This window comes from Microtus pennsylvanicus, chromosome 10, assembly GCF_037038515.1.
Source record: "Microtus pennsylvanicus isolate mMicPen1 chromosome 10, mMicPen1.hap1, whole genome shotgun sequence".
Lineage (NCBI taxonomy): Eukaryota > Metazoa > Chordata > Mammalia > Rodentia > Cricetidae > Microtus > Microtus pennsylvanicus.
Window position 1 is genome coordinate 71,356,643 of NC_134588.1, and position 18,441 is coordinate 71,375,083.

Genomic DNA, 18,441 nt, shown 5'->3' on the forward strand with positions numbered 1-18,441 from the left:
GCATGAAGACTCAGGGAGGGACTCCCCCATCACATAGGAAACATTCACTTGCTATATTATCGTAAGCTAGGTCCTTAGTCCGCACACCAGATCCTTTAAACATCAACCACAAAGCTATTGTCAGCTCTGAACAAAAGCAAACCGGAGTTCATCATCCTTCTCTTTCTGCAGACGCTAACCACATTTCTAGTGAACTATATTGGGCTAATCTGAGCACAGGGGTACATGCATGCAATCCCAGTGCTCAGGAGGCTGAGGAAGGAAGAGGAAGGGTTCAAAGCCGGTGTGTGATACATAATGAGATCCTGTCTCAAAGTAACAGTGGGTGGAGATGCAGTTCAGTGGTAGGGAGCTTGTCTGTCATATCCCAGGCTCCAAGTTCTACCCTCAATACCACAAAAAGAAATACAGGTGAACAGACTTACTATGAATCAATCAAATACATAATAATTCAAGCAAAAAAATGAAGACTATATATTTACCAACTAGTTTTTTAAAGGTTACAAATATATATGCTGAAATAGTTTATTTTTTCTTTTTAAAAAAAGTAACATTATTAAAACAAACAGTATCCCAAGAAAGAATTTTTTTTTTAAATCTAATTCCATCTGAATTTCTCCCCAAGTCAGTCTCTATCACCTGAGATAACTGTACTCTAGGTCTCAAGCATGTCAGAGTCGGACAGTAAATGGTCTTATCCAGCACAAAGAAACTCACTTAAGTGCACAGCATTTGAACATTATCCCTGCAGCTCTGTGCACTGTGCATGATGCTTAAGTAAAGAACCAAACAGAGTCACTGCAAACATAAGCCTCATCAGAACTCTTCCCAGACGAAACTAAGCCACCAAGGACCCACACATCCGTGTGACCATCGGCAAAAGGTTCATTTTCATATGAAAATGAGATAAAGAAGATCAGCACTGTACTGAATCAACACGGGAAACACTGTCCTTTGTTAATCTGCCCTCTCACCGTCAATGTTTGAGACATTCAATTTAAGGCAGGGAAACTCCATGTTGGCCTGGTTCCAATACTGACCTCATGAGCCAAAGCAAAAATAAAGGGCTTAAAATAGCCAACAGCCACCATCCAATTATCATGCTGGCCCGAGACCAGCACAGGCAGGAAGTTATTTTTCTCTTCTTCCTCCATGTACCTGTGTATCAATCACTTCTGGGCAAATACTTTTATTTCCTCCAAATAAACACTGACCAGAAAAAATACGGGAAATGCAGTCATTAAAAGAAAATTTCACTCTTACTGCCTCAAACCACTCATTACTATTCAGCTCAACCAAGAACCAAAGACACGATATAAAGCATAAAAAAAACCCGCGAGAGCTTTGGTGCTTTTGAAAATCAATTTCCAACAAGTTAAATTGAGTTAACTATCAAACACAAATATTTTAGCCATACTTTCATTCTACGACATTACAAACATCATTTAAGGCCAAGAAATCTCTTCCAACGGGAGATAATTGTATGTACTGTCCTGTAATGCCAACACCTCACGAGGGCACAGCCCCACTGTAAACAATGCCAGTACAGCACAGTCACGCTTGTGAGAGTTTCTGCGCACAGCCGATCACTACCCCGCTCTCCGGTTCCTTAAAGTCCAAGCCACCGTGCTGTCTTCACTCTTTATTCAAATGCACCTTCTACAAAATAGACAGGAAAATGAAACCAGAGTACTTACCTACAGTTCGGAGGGGGGTCCAGCGTAATCTCTGCAAGCTCCTTCTGAATTCTTTAAAAGAAGACAAGAACGATCATGTTGAAACGTCTTCACACTCAACCTGTTTCAGTAGGCTGTACTTGCACAGCTCTGTCTCCCATTCACACGCATTTATGAGAAACTAACCTGCAGGAAGTACCATCTACTGCAAGAAAATCGCCCTTTCTTTCTCCCCGTGTTGAAAATGGACATACTCGGGGTAGCAGGAAGCCATCCACCAATGGCATGCCAGCCATTATTCCACAACGGAAGCAACACTATGGCTTCATCAACCCTCAGAATGAGGATTTTTATTTTTCCAAAACAGAAAATTGTCTTTCTCAGCTCTAGCTCCTCTCAGGGAACAGAGCTCTGGTACAAGAGACAGCAAACGCCCCCACCCCTCTGCTACTCTACTCCAAAGCTCTAACATTGCCCTGAGCTCAGTGGCCCAAGCTGAAAGCGTAAACCTCGTGTGTATACTTTCTGGGTTTTATTCTATCCACTCTTGGTAGCCTTGAAAGGGAAGATAAAGGCAGGCTGAGAAAGACTCTCTCCTCAATTTGGGTCAAAATCAATCAATTTTTCCATTTTCCATATTTTATGTAGTGTCTAGAGATAGGCAAGCGGCTAGATCCACTGCAGGACTTCAAAACTGGGGGTTCAGATAAGAAAAAAATTAACAGCATTTACCAAAATGTTGAGCTGAATTCCAAACAGCTGCCATGTGATTTAGAAGTCGTAAGAATTCTAACACAAACTCTCACTTCTGGTTTGTCTTAAAACACCCCCATTTAGGATAATAAGCTGAACACACTAAGTTGAATCAAACATCCTGGCTGATCAATCAACTGATAAAGAAATGTAAGTATTAACTCCAACCTGAGACCCAGACGCGGGTAATAGTCACAGCTGGCTGCAGCTTTCAAGCCTGACACCATCCGTTCCTTCTGCTGTAAATACCTGAATTCTGTGCGCATCATACCTAAATAGAGTGTGTAGTATACTTGAATACTGTATACATTACACCTGAATGATGTGGGATTCCCCTCTGTATGCTGTGGATACCCTTATTTAATAAAGGGCATAGATCTTAGGACCTGTGGCAGGGCAGAACAGAGGTAGGCGGGGAAAACTAAACTAAACTAAATGTGGGAAAAGAAGGCGGAGTCAGGAGAAGCCATGTAGCCCTGTGAGAGACAGACACTGGATGGAACTTTCCCCAGTAAACAACAACCATGTGGCAATATGTAGATTAATGGAGATGGGTTAGTTCAGGATATAAGAGCTAGCTAAAAATATGCTTAAGCTATTGGCCAAGCATCGATTTAATTAATACAGTTTCTGTGTGGTTATTTTGGGAGTCTGGGTGGCTGGGAAATGAACAAGTAGCTCCTCCTCCTCCACCTGAATGCTGCATGCAGTATTTTAATGTCATTGCATGAGCCTGACATGAAGAAAGAAAATATTCTGACACTTGCCTTTATTCTCATGTTATGGGGTGGGGTGGGGGTGGGAGGCTGTTTCCAGGAATGAAACCCATGGACTCGTAGATGTTAAACACATCACTACCAGTGAGCTACACCCCAGTCCATTCATGCACAGTGTTCTACTTGGGTTTGTAGCCACACCTAACACCTGTGTGCATTCAGACACTAGTGGGGCCCCCACTGCTTTCTGAGTGCCGCTGGCGCTCTTATCTACGGTTCACACCTTACAACAAATACAGCAGTCTCAAAAGCAGCTTCATTCATAAGTGAGGTTATGAGGAGAGTGCATGAGTGACAGCTAACTAAGTAAGCTGAGAAGGTTTGAATAACATGCATGCTCAAACTACTTCATTCTATATCTTTGTTTACGTTTATTTATATGTGATCCTTTATTGTATTCTTACACACACACACACACACACACACACACACACACACACACACAGTCAGAGGACAACCTGGGAGATTACTTTTCTCCTTTCTTCCTGTGGGCTCCATGATCAAATTCAACTTGTCTGGCTTGGTGGCAACTGTTTTATCTGCTGAGCCATCTTGCCAACCCTCTTCCTATATATCTTTTAAGCCAACAAATGAACGACTAACGTAAACATGATTCCTCCCACAGGACTGCTACTAGCTTCCTAAAGAAAGAGCAACACAACCATAATGTTCCTGTCTCTAATCCACACTCAGGGTTGAGGTATTTTGACAGAGATCAAGACTGATAAAGTAAAAAAAAAAAAAAAAAAAAAAAAAAAACCTTTCATTTTAGTTTTCCTTTGGGCCCCTAGCTGCAGACACCAGCAAAGCCACAGCTTTCACCTGTTCTGTGTGCCTCAACTCCTGTTCTAGAAAGTGAACAGGCTAACAAGCAGGAGCCTGATGAACCCTCAACACTTGGTAATTACCATTTGCATATGAATAAGCCGACTGAAAAGTGAAAAAGAAAAAAAAAAACAAGTACCAAAGGCCTGAAAAGAGGCATAAAACAGGCTTTTCGGTGCAGTGGGTGAGTCGGGGCTAACTAAGGCAAGCTGAGCACCACACCGGCAGACTCACATCCTCATTCAGGAAAAGGGAGTGCAAAAATGCAAGAGAATAAACTACAAAGGAAAAGAGCCTGAAAAGTGGAAACCACACAGGCTGTAATTGACGAAAGTAAGCTTTAGAATGTATCAAACATAAGAAAGTTTCAAAACAAATGGAGGTGTAGTTTTGTGAAATAGCATTTGCCCAGAGTATCTAAGGTCTTGGGTTTGAACCCCAGTACCACCAAAAAATAAAAATAAAACTTAAAATGAATGATTAAAGGATAAAGGGACAGGAAAAAAAAACAATTAAAATCCCCAAAGGAAAAGAAACTCATGCAAGAAAGCATAAATCAAGTATGAAGGAAGCTTAAATGCAGTATATTTTTAATCAAAGGACATGTTATGTGAAGGGGTTGATCTATTTAACTAAATGCTCTGACTTAATTTGCAGCTCGGGAGTCACAGGGAGTTTGCAGGAAACCTAATTCCCCACGCTGTTCCGCCTGGGTTGACCATCCACACCCGGACAACTGGTTGACCTTTTATTAGCAGACTGCACAGAAGACTGGGTGCAGCTGCTATTCCATGTAAACATCACAAACGCTGGCCCTTGAAGGTGTAACATTAATGATAGCTAATAACTCCCAGGGCGGAGGGCTGGGGAAGCAGCTCTGCGGCTAGGAGCACTCGCTTCTTCTGCAGAGAACCTTGGTTCCCAGCACCCAACAAGGTGGCTCACAAATGTTTGTTGCTCCAGTTTCAGGGGATCTGATACCCTATTCTGGCCTCCTAGGGGAAAACAAATCTTAAACCTATGAAGTAAACATAAATAAATCTTAAAAAAAAAATCTACAGGTCAATGAGGGGTAGCAGGAAAAAATTATCACACAATTACAGTATAAGCATCACCATTTGTCAAGGTCTGCACCAAAAAAACACTATGGGAATGTGAAGGAAATGGAAGTTTAAATACATTGTTTAGAATATAAAGAGCGCTAGGTAAGCTAAGTAAATACTAGTATTTCAGAGCAAGATGTCAAAAGGTAGAATTTGCTAATTTAAAAGAAGGGTTAAAACCAGATTTATCTACAAGGTTTCTTCAAAAACTGTCAAGTGTAGGACTGGAGAGACAGCTCAGAGATTAAAAGTACTAGCTTTTCCAGAGGAGCCTGGGTTTGCTTCCCAGCAATCACACAAAGCTCACAGCTGCCCATGACTCCATTGCAGGGATCCAATGGCCTCTTCGAGCCTCCTCTAAACACTAGGCAATGCATGCGATACACCAACATACACAAAAATAAAAATAAATTTAAAAATAATCTAAACTGTGGGGGCTATCTGGAAGAAGCAGGGGCAAAAATATTACTGCTTCCTATTAAGAAAAAAACTCCCTACCTTGGGTGATTTGCTTGAGAGATGTGTGACTTTTTCAAATGTGTCTTCTCTTTTGTTTTTAATTAGGTATAGCATGCATATCTTTGTAAACTCACGCACATGAGAGCAGACACAGATTAGAGGGTGGCATCCAATCCCTTGGCGCTGGAGTGACAGACAGCTGGTAGCTGCTTCATGTGGGTGCTGGGAATGCAACTTCGATTCTCTTCAGGAACAGTTCATGCCCTTAACCTCTAAGCTATCTCTGCAGCCCACAAGTGACTTCTATCAACTGTTTCTAAAATTAGAAAAAGGAATCAAGAAGCAAGCATTCAAAGAGCACCTTTAAACAACGAAAGAATCCTGATTTTGAGACCCAGTATAGCTGGGCGATTTGAGCTCGAACACCAAAGGGCTAAGATTACAGGCGTGTACCAGACACACCCAGCTGAAAACTATTTTAACCTAAAAGAACTTTATTTGGATTTTCAAAAAGCCAATCTGAAAAACAAAAAAGAATCTGACAAAAATCCTAATTTCCTGTCAGAGAATTCCCCCCAAAGAACCCAAATTTCTTTCCCAGCATCCATGGGTCCATATATTATTCAATACAAAAGTGATTTCCTGATAAATTCGACAACTCTAAACAATAAGTCAATAGATTACAATGTATTTTTGAGCTACCGTTACCTAAGAATGGCTGTTTCTCTGGACAGAAAGGATTATACAAAGAATTGCTATTTAAACAATTGCAAGGGGCCCTGCTATATTAAATGACAGCAATTCAATTCAATCTCCAAAAACTGTGATTGTGGAATCTACTAAGTTTCTCTGTCTTAAATAAGGAGTAAGGGAGAGTTATTTCACGTCCTGTCCCTGGGGTGAGACACAATGAGAAAGTGTCAGTACTTCACCCTTAAAGGGGACCTTTGATGTGATGATCTGAGGTCACTAAGAGTGAATTAAACAAATCACACAGAATTCTCTAGTATTGCTCTATCCACCCTCATTTACAGGAAGGAAACTAAGGCCGGTTACTCCACATAAGCAAGAAAGACTGAGACAATTAATTCTCTTCTAAGGCAAACTAAAAGGTTACTTTTAACAACTGTCTTAGCCATAAGCCAACAAGATAACCGGCTGTGTTTCTGATTCCCATCATCCGATATGCTATAACCCAAGATTCTGATAGTCAAGCTAGCAAGTGCACACTCTTCCCTAGAGAGCCAGAAGCCAAGTTCACCTGTGTGCCAGTTTATCTGACGTAACTAACATGATGCTGTGTCCAGGAGGGCATGAGCAGACCATGCTGTCAATCTGTGAGGCTATTGGCTGATTTTTTTTAAAAAGAAGATATAGGAAGGGGGTGGTTAACAGTCATAATTCATTCAGACTCACCTGAGGAACCAAAGTTAGACGGATGGGGGCTCTGTGAATACACTTCAGGAAACTGAAGCAGTACGCATGTACAACACGCACACAGAAATCTGGGTTAGAGGAAGTTCCCTCGCTCACCCAGGGCTCAGCACAGCAAGAACACTGGGCTGACAGACAGGGAGGGGAGCCTCAGCAGCACAGACATTTCACCATGCCTGCAAGTTCTTCTCCCTTCCTTTCAGACTCTCACTGCGTCACCCTAGGTGGCCTTGCACTGACAGAGACCCATCCACCTCTCTCTGTCTCCCAATGCTAGGCCTGACTTTTTCTATAATTTTATTTTTATTTCTGTGTATGTCCAGATATGTGTAAGCTGTATGTGTGCAGACTCCCAAGGAGGCCAGGCAAAGATGTCAGCTCCCCTGACACTGGAGTTACAGGTGGTTGTGAGCGGTCTGATATGGGTGCTGGGGATGGAACTGGGGTCCTCGAAAGAGCTGTTGGCTCTATAACTGCTGAGCCATCTCTCCAGCCCCTACATCTAGACTTCTATACCCTCCCAGACTGCATGCCTTAAGATAGACACATCCTCACTCCTCACCAACCAAGCACTTCCTGCCACAGACAGCTTGTTCTCAAGAACGCATCACACTAATTTTATTTTCATACTTTTAATGACAAAACAGTCTCTAGAATAAAACAACTGCCATTGCACATAAGCCTAGAATTTAATTTTGAATGCTGAGAAGTACCAGGGACCTGTCATTTTAAGAGACCGCTGACCTAGGACACATCATCAATTCACAGTGTGCATCAACTGTAAAATGCCTGCCGATCAGAAAACATGGAAAAGCTTTAAAATGTGCACATCAAGGAAACACAGTCATTATAAGCAAACTTTGAAGAGTCCATCATAGAACAAAAGATCACACTGGAACACACTAAAATCCACCTTTCAGCCTAACAAAAGTGTGAAGCTGAAAACCTAACATGCCTTCTAGAACGGCACTACACTCAAAAGTCCAGTGACAATACAACGTCAACTCTGAGCAAACTAATCTGAAATAAATCTGATTTCAAAATTCATATTTATTGAAATACCAATGTGAACAAGGCAGAGTCAATTCAATGAGGACTCAAAATAGATGCTTTATGGAACTGACTAGTAATTTAATCAAAATTGTATACATTTGTCATTTTGGACATCATATAACTGTCCAACTACATATTTGCAAATATCACAGAGCAGCATAGACACTTCAGGAGAAGCAACTGTGGTAGGGACACACTAAGATAAAACCGTTCTCAAAGAGCAATGTGTCATAATGTAACCTTCCCTCTGGACGCTAAAAAATGCAGAAGTTCGGGCTGCTGTTTCAACACTTAAATGTGTAGAACCTTATTCTGTGATACCTCAAGAATGAGATATTTTAAGGAAACATTTCTACAACACATTAATTCTACAATTATAGTAGATTTATTACAGTAATTATTAATCTTAAAGCTCTAGCATTACAATTCACTTAGAAACTGAGCCCCTAAGTGGAAAGCACGTTACCTGAGTTACTACAAAATGGGTTCATTACAACATCGAGTAGCCCTAGAACACCAACACTAAGTCCTTGAGATGCATCACTGTGCCAACACTTGCACCAAATGGAACTGAAAAATATCCTCGCAGACAGTAACTGGCATGCAGGCTCGCTGACGGGACTCTTTTCAAGAGCTCACTATAAGCAAAATACAAACTCATGGCACCTCTCTGAGAAGGGCACCATTATCTTAATTTTGCAAAAAAGAAAACTGAGTGAGCTGGGCACGGTAGCATACCTGTAACCCCAGCCCTTGGGACACTCAGGTTCAAAGCCAGCCTGGGCTACACGGTCTGGGTCTATCTCAAGCACATCCCCATCCTGAAGCAAGGGAAAGAATGACTAGATAGAGACCCTACGCTGTGTCCAAGGCAGAGAGCTACGAAGTACTAGAACCTGGGCTCCAAGCAGATCGTGTCTCCTGGGTACAAGCTTTGTGGCTGCCTCTTATCTCACAGAATTATTGCACTCAGGAAGACTTTTCACATAAATAGTGACTCTTTTTTTTTTAAAAAAAAATACAAATTAAAATTTTGTTTTAGGTCCTCAGTGAAACCCCAGAACCAAAGGAAAGCCTCATTTCTGAAACAAGCCCAAAGCTTTAAAACAGCAAGAAGAGAGTGAGCTGACCAGCCTAGGCACAGGGTCAGTGCGTGAGTGTGAGGAGGCCCCCTTCCCCTCCGTGATTCTCCATTTTTCCACATTTTTAGAACCTTAAAAACAAACCTTACTTTTTCATATAAACAATTTAGCAACCAAGCAGCATTTTTACATGTAAAATGGCTTCACATACTTTACTTTATACACACTTACCAGATAGCAGCATTAACAGTATTTCCTATTGGATGGCAACCAGGATGAGGCACAGAAAACCATCTCTAAAGTTGGTTTTATCCCCTATAGAAAGAGGATCTTTCACACACGCCTTTAGTTCCATCACTTGGGAGGCAAGGCAGTCAGATCTCTGAGATTGAGGCCTACAGCCAGGATAGTTTTTACACAGAGAAAACCTGACTCCAAAAACAAAAAAGCGGGGAAGGGGGCCTTTCATCCATAATTGATTCATGAAACCATTAGGGTGTGCTTTCTAAAACACAGTGGTAAATGGTTCCACACTAAACAGCATACTTTCCTTCAAAGGCAGGCTTTGTCCTGAGGATTTTTTTGTAGGGATACCCCCAACCAGAGAAACGAAAAATCTCTAGTGCTCAACAGTCATAGGGGAGGAGAGGACAGGCCAGCAGGACCATTCCCCACAGACCTGTCTCCATCCTCTCTCTCCCCTGCCTGTCACAGGGGAGGAGAGGACAGGCCAGCAGGACCACTCCCCACAGACCTGTCTCATCCTCTCTCTCCCCTGCCTGTCATAGGGGAGGAGAGGACAGGCAAGCAGGACCACTCCCCACAGACCTGTCTCATCCTCTCTCTCCCCTGCCTGTCATAGGGGAGGAGAGGACAGGCCAGCAGAACCACTCCCCACAGACCTATCTCGTCCTCTCTCGCCCCTGCTGGAAGCAGTTCTGAAAACCTTCAGTGTCGGCAGCTCGGGGCTGGCTTTATGGAAGCTGAGTTTACAAAACATGAGCATTGAGTTTCTAGATGGAACTACATAAGACCTGGATTTGAACAGTTTTACCCAGACACCCCAACCCAGTTTTTACCTGAATGCTACATTGCTCCATTCCTGGCCTTTCTCATCCACCCAATCCTAGTCCCACTTAGCAGGAGCAGGTGTCTGCACTCCACCTTAGGGGGAGAAAAGTCACCCGGCTAAGGACCCCTGGACACAGGGTATAACAGCAAAGAGAAACAGAAACGTTTTCCTGCCCTAGCGTGTTCCAGTGTAAACGTGTAAATATCGAGAGCTATCTGCCTTTATACAAATTTCTCACCAGTGGTCAGAGATTCCGGCATGGAAAAAGTGGCTATTCAGGCAGGCGTACTTAGGCTGCATGCATCAGAACAGCTATGACGGTGACCTAACACATCTGTGGATCACAGCGTCACAGCAGGATATCAGACAGTTGGATACCCTGTATCTAGTCAGCTTGGACGTCTTACCGACCAGTCACCATTACTTTCGCCAGAGGGCCTACAAAGGCTCACCCTGGGCCTCTGGGTAGGACTCAGTTAGAAGGACACAGTCTCTGGTTTGGAGGAAATGCATTCCCTAATCATATCTTCCTGTGGTTTATAAAGCCATCATTCAGGAGTGTTTCCTGAACCTGAAGTTACATGTGATGAGAAGAAAGTTAAACTAACACCTACTTGCTATTTTTATTCTTTAAAAGGGTATTAATGAACATAAAATCACAAGGAAGCACGAGTCCACAGAACATAATCTGCCTTTCAAATTATCTTCCAAGCACCAGGCTATAATATAATGCTATCAAAGCAGATTCCCTCTGAGCCCGCTGATGTGCCGATCACTGTAAGAGGTTGAAGTAGCGATAGAGCATCATCCAAGTATCTCCTTCCCAGATCTCTCCATTCTCTAGGGAGAGAGGAAGCTGGCATCAAGACCAGCCCCCACCAAATGTAATGAAATCAAGATGCATTAACACTAGTGTTTCTGACTTTACCAACTGGGAGGGTTATCACTAACAATTACTCCAATAGTGGCGTACATGTGTGCACAAGTGTATTTGTGAGAGTGAGAATGTGTGTGTGCATGTGTGTGTGTATGTGTACGTGTGTGTGTGTGTGTGTGTATGTGTGTGTACGTATGGATAAACCAGAGGTCAACATCAGTTATCTCCCCATTCACTCCTGTTCATCTTGGTTTGTTTTTTGCTGTCGTTGAGATAGGATCTCTTCACTAAACTCACTGACTGGACAAGGCTTGATGGCCAGTGAGTTACAGGACCCACCTGTGTCCCCCCCCCCCACATACTCCCTCCGCTCTCCCCACCATCCCCACTCAGAGCACTGTGGTTACAGATGTGCCCCAGCATGCCTGGTTTTTATAGGGGTGACACTAATCTGGACTCAGCAACAAGCCCTTTGCCCACTGAGCCATGTCCCCACTCCCCATCCCTAGTCAAATGATTCTAATGTCTATTCTGTTACTGAATGGAAAAATATATTCACGATCAAATAACCATAAATCAAATTAGACTTTTATAATGCCGTGCTCATGTTTTTCTAAGATAGAAATATATCAATACACCACAAGTACGGATTTTATAATATGCCGTGACTCTAAACTGGCTTTTAAAAGTTTTTCACAATTAAAAACTCATATAAAAATTATATTAAAGTGGGGAAAATATATAAACTCTATGATCTTCATTCCAGAAAAGTAACTAAATGCAAGCAAAAAGCTGAGTTTAGGGTTCTAACTTGAGGGCAAACACAAAGCCGACAGGAGCTGGGTACCTTTTGGCACTGGTGGACAGTTTGGCAGCCGTCTTGCTGGATATCTTCCCCTCCTTCTTCTTGGGCTGAACTTGCTCTCGCTCGGGTTCTGGCTGGACGCTCTCCCGCTGATCCCCATCGGAGCTCCCTCCACTAGTGCTTGGGCTGTCGTCCACTCTCTGTGCCTCCGTGGACATTTTAGATCCTGGAACAAAGGATGAAGCCTCCTTTATTCTGCTGTGGGAGGGACTAGGACAGGAAACATCCAGAATGGGGAGAAACGAACCTAAGACGCGAAGGAAGTCAAACTAGGTATAAAAACAAGTAACTCTGGGGGTGGCCCACACTCTTCTTCTACGAATACATGCAAAATTTAGACACAAATATTGGTAGGAATTTTATTCACGAGACAAAAAGTGGAAACAATTCAAACATTCTCTAACTGATAGTAAAGCGTGGTGCAGCCACATGACAAATGAAGTCTGGGATCTGCATGCTTCAGCGGGAAGACCTTGAATCTTTACATTGAGAGAAGCCAGTCAGGAGGACCACAGACTGCAAAGCTCTCTTGTAAGAAATGTCCAGACAGGTAAATGCATGGGGACAGAGACAGACTGAAGGGAAGTGACTTTTAATGGACAGAAAGTGATAGCAATGTTCTTAACTTAAGCGGAGGTCAGAGTAGAAAAGCCTCAGCATGTTTGGCTTTGCTTCTGTGGCGCTGGAGACTGAAGCCAAGGTCTCACCATGCTAGGCAAGCACCACTGAGCTACCTTCAACCCCCAGGCTAAATTGTACATTTTAAGATGGTGGAGGTATAGTTTGGGCAGAGCGCATGTCAACAGAGTTCAAGCTCCAGTATATACAAAAAATGAGGAGACTAATTTCATAAGGTGAGTTACATCTCAAAAGGACTGGCATAAGACACACCAGAAGAGGTCTGAGAGATGGCTCAGAGGTTAAGAGCACTGGCTGCTCTTGCAGAGAACCTGGGCTCCATTCCCGACACCCACACAGTGGCTCACAACGGTCTGTAACTCCAGCTCCAGCAGATATGACACCCTCTCTGACCTCCCTGGGCACCAGGCACATATGTGGTACACAGACATACAAGCAAACAAAACCCCATACACAGAAAATAAAAGTAAGTAGATCTTTTTAAAAGGCAGAAAGAGAAAAAAGGATTCAGAGTCTAATTTTCACGGGCACTGTGCTGCGCACTCTGTGCTCAGCTATGGGAAGTCTGGACAGGGTAAACAGACCTGCAAAGTGTCCCGGCAAGTCACTGCAAGGAGGCCCAGGGCTGAGAAACAGGACACTGCCACACTCACAATTGATACATCCTCAGAGCTGAGCCAAGGTTAAAATCCTCTAAGCTGGGAAATTGTCTTAAGTAACCTTTGTGATAACAGAACAGAAGCCACATGATTCCAAACAAGAACTGAAGCTTACGAGGGTGTGGGCACTGACCCAGCTCCACTGAGCAACCGCGTTTCACAAGAGATAGAGACTGGACTGAGACACTGATGGATTGTTTTTTTTTTTCCCCTCAGTCTGGAGGAAATCACCCTCGAGGTTGGAAATTCACTTTGCTCTGAGTTCATGCTCCTGGAGCAGCTCCGATTACCAACTCAATTTCCTCAATGCCCTGATACCTAGGCTGCCTTTGTAACCCGGATAACAGACACAAGAACGCACAGAGCGAAAAGTATATCCCTCCTCCAATCTCATTCCATCGCAATCACCCCAGTTTGATCCTTGCTATTACATCCTGTCTGACCCAACAAGCGGAGAGACCCAGAACTGAACTGACAAAACTCATGCCCGGACTCTACAGGGCCTCAAGCCACCAGTAATCACTTCGGGTATCATATAGCTAAGGCTCAGACATGTCTTTGAAAAAGGAGACTGCCTGTGACAAATACCCTCACCATCAACACCATCACCATCATCATCAACACACACACACAAGGGGGTGGGAGGAGATTTATCTAAATTCTTCTTGAAAAAGACTCTTAAATTAAAACTTTGAACTCAACCTGCTTCTGATATGGCCAAGAGTACGCCTCAGTGCACCCAAAACCAGAAGCCTCACTTAAAGCAATCCATCACGATCATTACCTAGTCCAAAGGCATGCCCCAGTAACTCTGATCAGCTCTCACCATCATCAGTCCATGGTGATTTTTCAACACAGGCCTCTAGCAGAGTTTCATGAGACAAACGTCTCTGTATAAGACAAATAAGCACGGCCAAGGACCGGAAGAATCGGGATGCACAGAGCTGAAGCATCAAAAGACAACACATAACATCGCCACCCTCAGCCCTAACAGTCCCTTATAGAAGACATCACACATAACATCAGCACCCTCAGCCCTAATAGACCCTTATAGCCTGTCCCAATAGCTCTCAGGCTCTCATGGGAACCCGGGCCTACTCTCCTCCCTCTTCTGGAAATGGAGAGCATCATTCTCCATGGCTACGACACCTTTTATGACAATAAAGTCACTTAATAGAACACTGAAATTTGATGTCAGTGTGTTTCATGTCTAGCTCTAAAAGTCTGAGCATATTTCTTGGTTTTTCTTCCATTTTTTTTATTTGACTTTAACGTTCTTATTATTGGGTTTAATATTTGTATTCTTTTTTTTCAGCTTGCTTCTTTGAGTTAAAATATACCAAAAGCTAAAAACCCTGTAAGTATGTGCACTGTAGCATGCTAGACAGAGCAGATGTATGGGGAAAGAAAAAGCAGCGCTCTTGGGGTTAGGTCTCTCAGGGCAAGGTGCTGCTGGCAAACTTTTAAGAGATGTGAGCCAGTGAAAAATCGTGGTATGTATCCCAAACCTGAGGCAATCCATCGCCCAGCAAACACAGGAACCACAGAAAAAGTTACCTTACACGGAAGCCACAGCTACGAGCGCTATGTCAAGTCACAGCTGTGCCCAGCTGTGCACGGAGTTATCCATACAGCCACACACATTTACATACACCTAATAAGATGTCAACTATGGAATTACCGAATAGAATACTCTATGATGTAAAATGCCGTAAGTTTCATAAACTACTACAGAATACCAGAAGAGAAACTACTAAAAATACTACTGAATGGCTTAGGGGGTGTGGCTCAGTGGTAGAGCACTCACCAAACACATGTGAAGGCCTGGGTTCAATCCAAAACTGCCACGGAAAGTATTTAAATGTCTAAATAGAAGCATAATTTCTACAGTTTGACAGTTAAAAAAATTATTTCTACTTTTGATTTAAGATACCTTATTTCATCCAAAGCTTGACCTACAAAAGACAAATCCATCCAAGGCCACTGATAATCATTATTGAATCATTTAGAAATAAAGGTTTCGCATCTCCTTTTCAGAAGTCAAAAAATAAAGGAATGTCGTTTGAGTGTCTTCTGAATCCTTGATTACAGAAAAAAATATGGGGCAAAGTGATTGCACACGCAGGCACAATGAATTTTTATGAAACATAATATTCTATAGATCATTCTAATTAACTATATGTATAAAACTGTCTCTCTAAAGTATAAATGAGTAAGTCCCTGAATATAAACTTTTAAATATTATCTTTACAGGCACTTTAAAATTAATTCCTAAAGAGCTAATTCCATACGATTACCCAACCTAAAGGATGTTAAATTCCAGGGTTCTACACACAAATATATCCTCCAATGACAGTTTCAAAGATCTTAAGATACCTAAAGTGGTATTTTCATTTCAGATTCAAAGTAAACCTTAGTTCCTAACTAAACATAAGATAATATGGTGGATTTTCCAAAAACATGTTACATTTAAGAATTCAAACACACTGATTTTCTAAGCTTTCTTCGCTAGGTGTTCTATGTGGTGATTGGACTCTGCAAATTACCAGCATGGTGAATGAAATTCACCTCTTCCATAAAAAGAAAAGAATCTGGCTGCAAATCCCACTGATGAAACTAACAAGAGTCAAGTCCACATTACTACTCAAATCATGAGATGTGATGATAAAAGAAAAAAAAACTTGAAAAAGGAAGTACTCGTTTAAGCTGCTACGACAGGAAAATGTGAACTTGTATTCAGCATCTTGTAGAAAAACTACTTGGGATTTCTAAACTTTTCCAAAATGTAAAATATTTTATATTGTATGCCGAACATGTAGAGCTATCCAGCTTTTCAGATGACTGAAAAGATATTTATGCAGAAAACAACAGTAGAGCTCTTGACTGGGGGGAAGTGAGCCGTTCCCTAGGGAAACAGCTCAAGGTATGACATATGAAAACACTCCATCTTCATCGTCGCCCACATAGGAAACTGCAAAGCGCCCAGGAGCATCCCAGCTGCCTGAGTTAAAGACAAATATTTGGATTCCCAAGATTCAGATTCGATTATCACATTTCCACAGCGTGCTTTTCCAAAACCCAAGGATTTAAAACTAAGACCAGCTTTTAAAAATCTTTCTGAACAGTAAGGTAACCAGAGGTAAGTCCTAGCACATCCTTTTGTACTTTAAAATGGAAATACTTTCGTAGACCCTCAAAATTACACAATACAAGGGTTGGGGTGAAAGAGTCCTACAAACCAGCAAATGGGTCCAAGAACCACCGAGCCCAGGGTGATGATGTCTCTAATGCGGCCTTAATTTCCTTTAGGGAAGATGGATAGGGCATTTCTGGTTAGTCGTGGGAAAAGAGCCACAAGAAGCCAGGTTTTATGATCATTAAAATTGGAAAAGGGTAAATAGATCAAAACATTAGGAGCAAAGGGGGAGGGGGGCAGGGGGAAATCCAGTTTCTAATCAAGCCAGTGGGGGCTGCAGAGAAGCCAGAGGAAAACCGGCTTCGGAGCCAAACTGTGCCAAGCACCAGGCATTACAAAAGACCAGTGCGACGCCCCCCACCCCGGGGCATCACGCACACACCCAGCCGGTGCTCCCGGGCGGGTCCTCGCCCGCACGGACACCTCGTGCAGCAATTATGCAATTAGGGAAGAGCTCGGGACAGCCGGGCACTTTGCACCGCGACATCCATCCTGGACTTTGCGGAGACTTAGTTCCCGGCTGTGGCGGGCGCGGGCGGGGAGGGGAGGGGTCCTAGAGGGCGGAGGAGGGCCACACTCTGCGGGAGGGGGGAGGGGCACGCGGGCCCCGGCGGGCACGCGCAGGGGCCAGCGAGGCCTGCGGGGCCGCGGGCGCGAGCCCGAGCCGAGGCCGCGGCGGGGGCGGGGATCTCGCCCGGCAGCCCCTCGCCGCGTGGGGTCCCCGTGCGCCCCCCGCCGCGGCTCGGGCCGCGGCCACGCCCGCCCGCCCGCGCCCACTCACCTCGAGGCGCCGCCCGCGCTCCAGCCGCGGCTCCGACGCCGAGTCCCGGAGTGAAGCCGCCGCCTCCGCGAGCCGCCGCCGCCGCCGCCGCCACCCGGCCGTCCGCGCGCGCCCCCTCCCAGGCGCGCACTCGCCCTGCCCGCCCCGAGAGCCCGAAACGGCGCGAGCCCCACGTCGGCCTCGCGGCGGCGCGCCCGCGCGCCCGCACCGCGCTTTCGCCCCGCCCCCGCCGGCGCGTGCCCGCGCGGGGTCCGGTGAGGTGCGCGCGCAAAAGTAAAGTGACAGCTGAGTCCCAGGCCGGGCCGGAGGAGGCAAAGGCGGGCGAAGGAGAAAGGAAAAGGAAGGAGGGAAATCGAGGCTGGACGGCGACGGGCGGGGAGGGACGCGAGGACCTTGACGAGCGCGCGCATTAAAGGGACACGCGGACGAAGGGGTGGGGGCGCTCCCCAGGAGGGTGCTGTGCAGGGGAGCGGGGGGGGGGGGGGCAAGGAGAATCTCCCCACACCGTGCACCCACCAACTCGTGCACGCGCAGGGCCCACCTGCACCGCGGTGGGAAAACTTCACGTGGGCCTGGGTGAAGCCTCGGTTTACCCCATAGCTGCTGCAGGGAGGGAGGCTCCGGGTGTGCCTGGTCCTGTCCTGGAACTCAGGCTGCCACCATGGGATCCTGGGAGGATGGGAGGGCGGGGAAGAAGGGTGCAACACTATCAGAGCGAGTGGGAGGCTGCCTCTGAGCCAGAGAGACCGGTGTGGGACAGTAGTAGCCTTGCTGTGGGTGGCCTGAGGAACATCAGGTTCCCCTGTCATTGTGGCCCAAAATAGCCACTTAAAAAAAATGCTCATGTTTTGTAAACTCAACTTCCATAACTCACCCCACCACCAAATACACACACACACACACACACACACACACACACACATATACACACACACACTCACACACCCACCTCCAACCTCTCCTAACAACTGTGTTCTAGGCTTGCTCTTGACTTCTGTTGGGAGACTTGGGAGCTGTTGAGACTGTGCAGTAGTCCTGCTCGGTAGAGCAGCTGATGACAGACCTCCATACCCATCTATGAGAAGAGCAGACCCAATGTAGTCTAAGTCACTTGATCAATGCTAGTCAATACATAGGTGGGGAGACCAGCCTGCCAGCGGCCATAGGCCACCCTGGGGCATGAGAAGTCCT

General features: G+C 44.7%; 1 protein-coding gene across 1 annotated transcript in view; it reads right to left on the reverse strand.

The window, feature by feature from the left end:
* Positions 1–17,431, reverse strand: part of LOC142858838 (ubiquitin-conjugating enzyme E2 E2) — a 280,577-nt gene extending 263,146 nt beyond the window's left edge. The window contains exons 1-3 of the mRNA XM_075988655.1: positions 17,251–17,431; positions 11,958–12,141; positions 1,698–1,748 (exon numbers count right to left, since the gene is read on the reverse strand). Coding sequence (XP_075844770.1) covers positions 1,698–1,748; positions 11,958–12,133 — 227 coding nt within the window. The 5' untranslated portion in view covers positions 12,134–12,141; positions 17,251–17,431. The remainder of the gene's footprint in view (positions 1–1,697; positions 1,749–11,957; positions 12,142–17,250) is intronic.
* Positions 17,432–18,441: the final 1,010 nt, after the last annotated feature.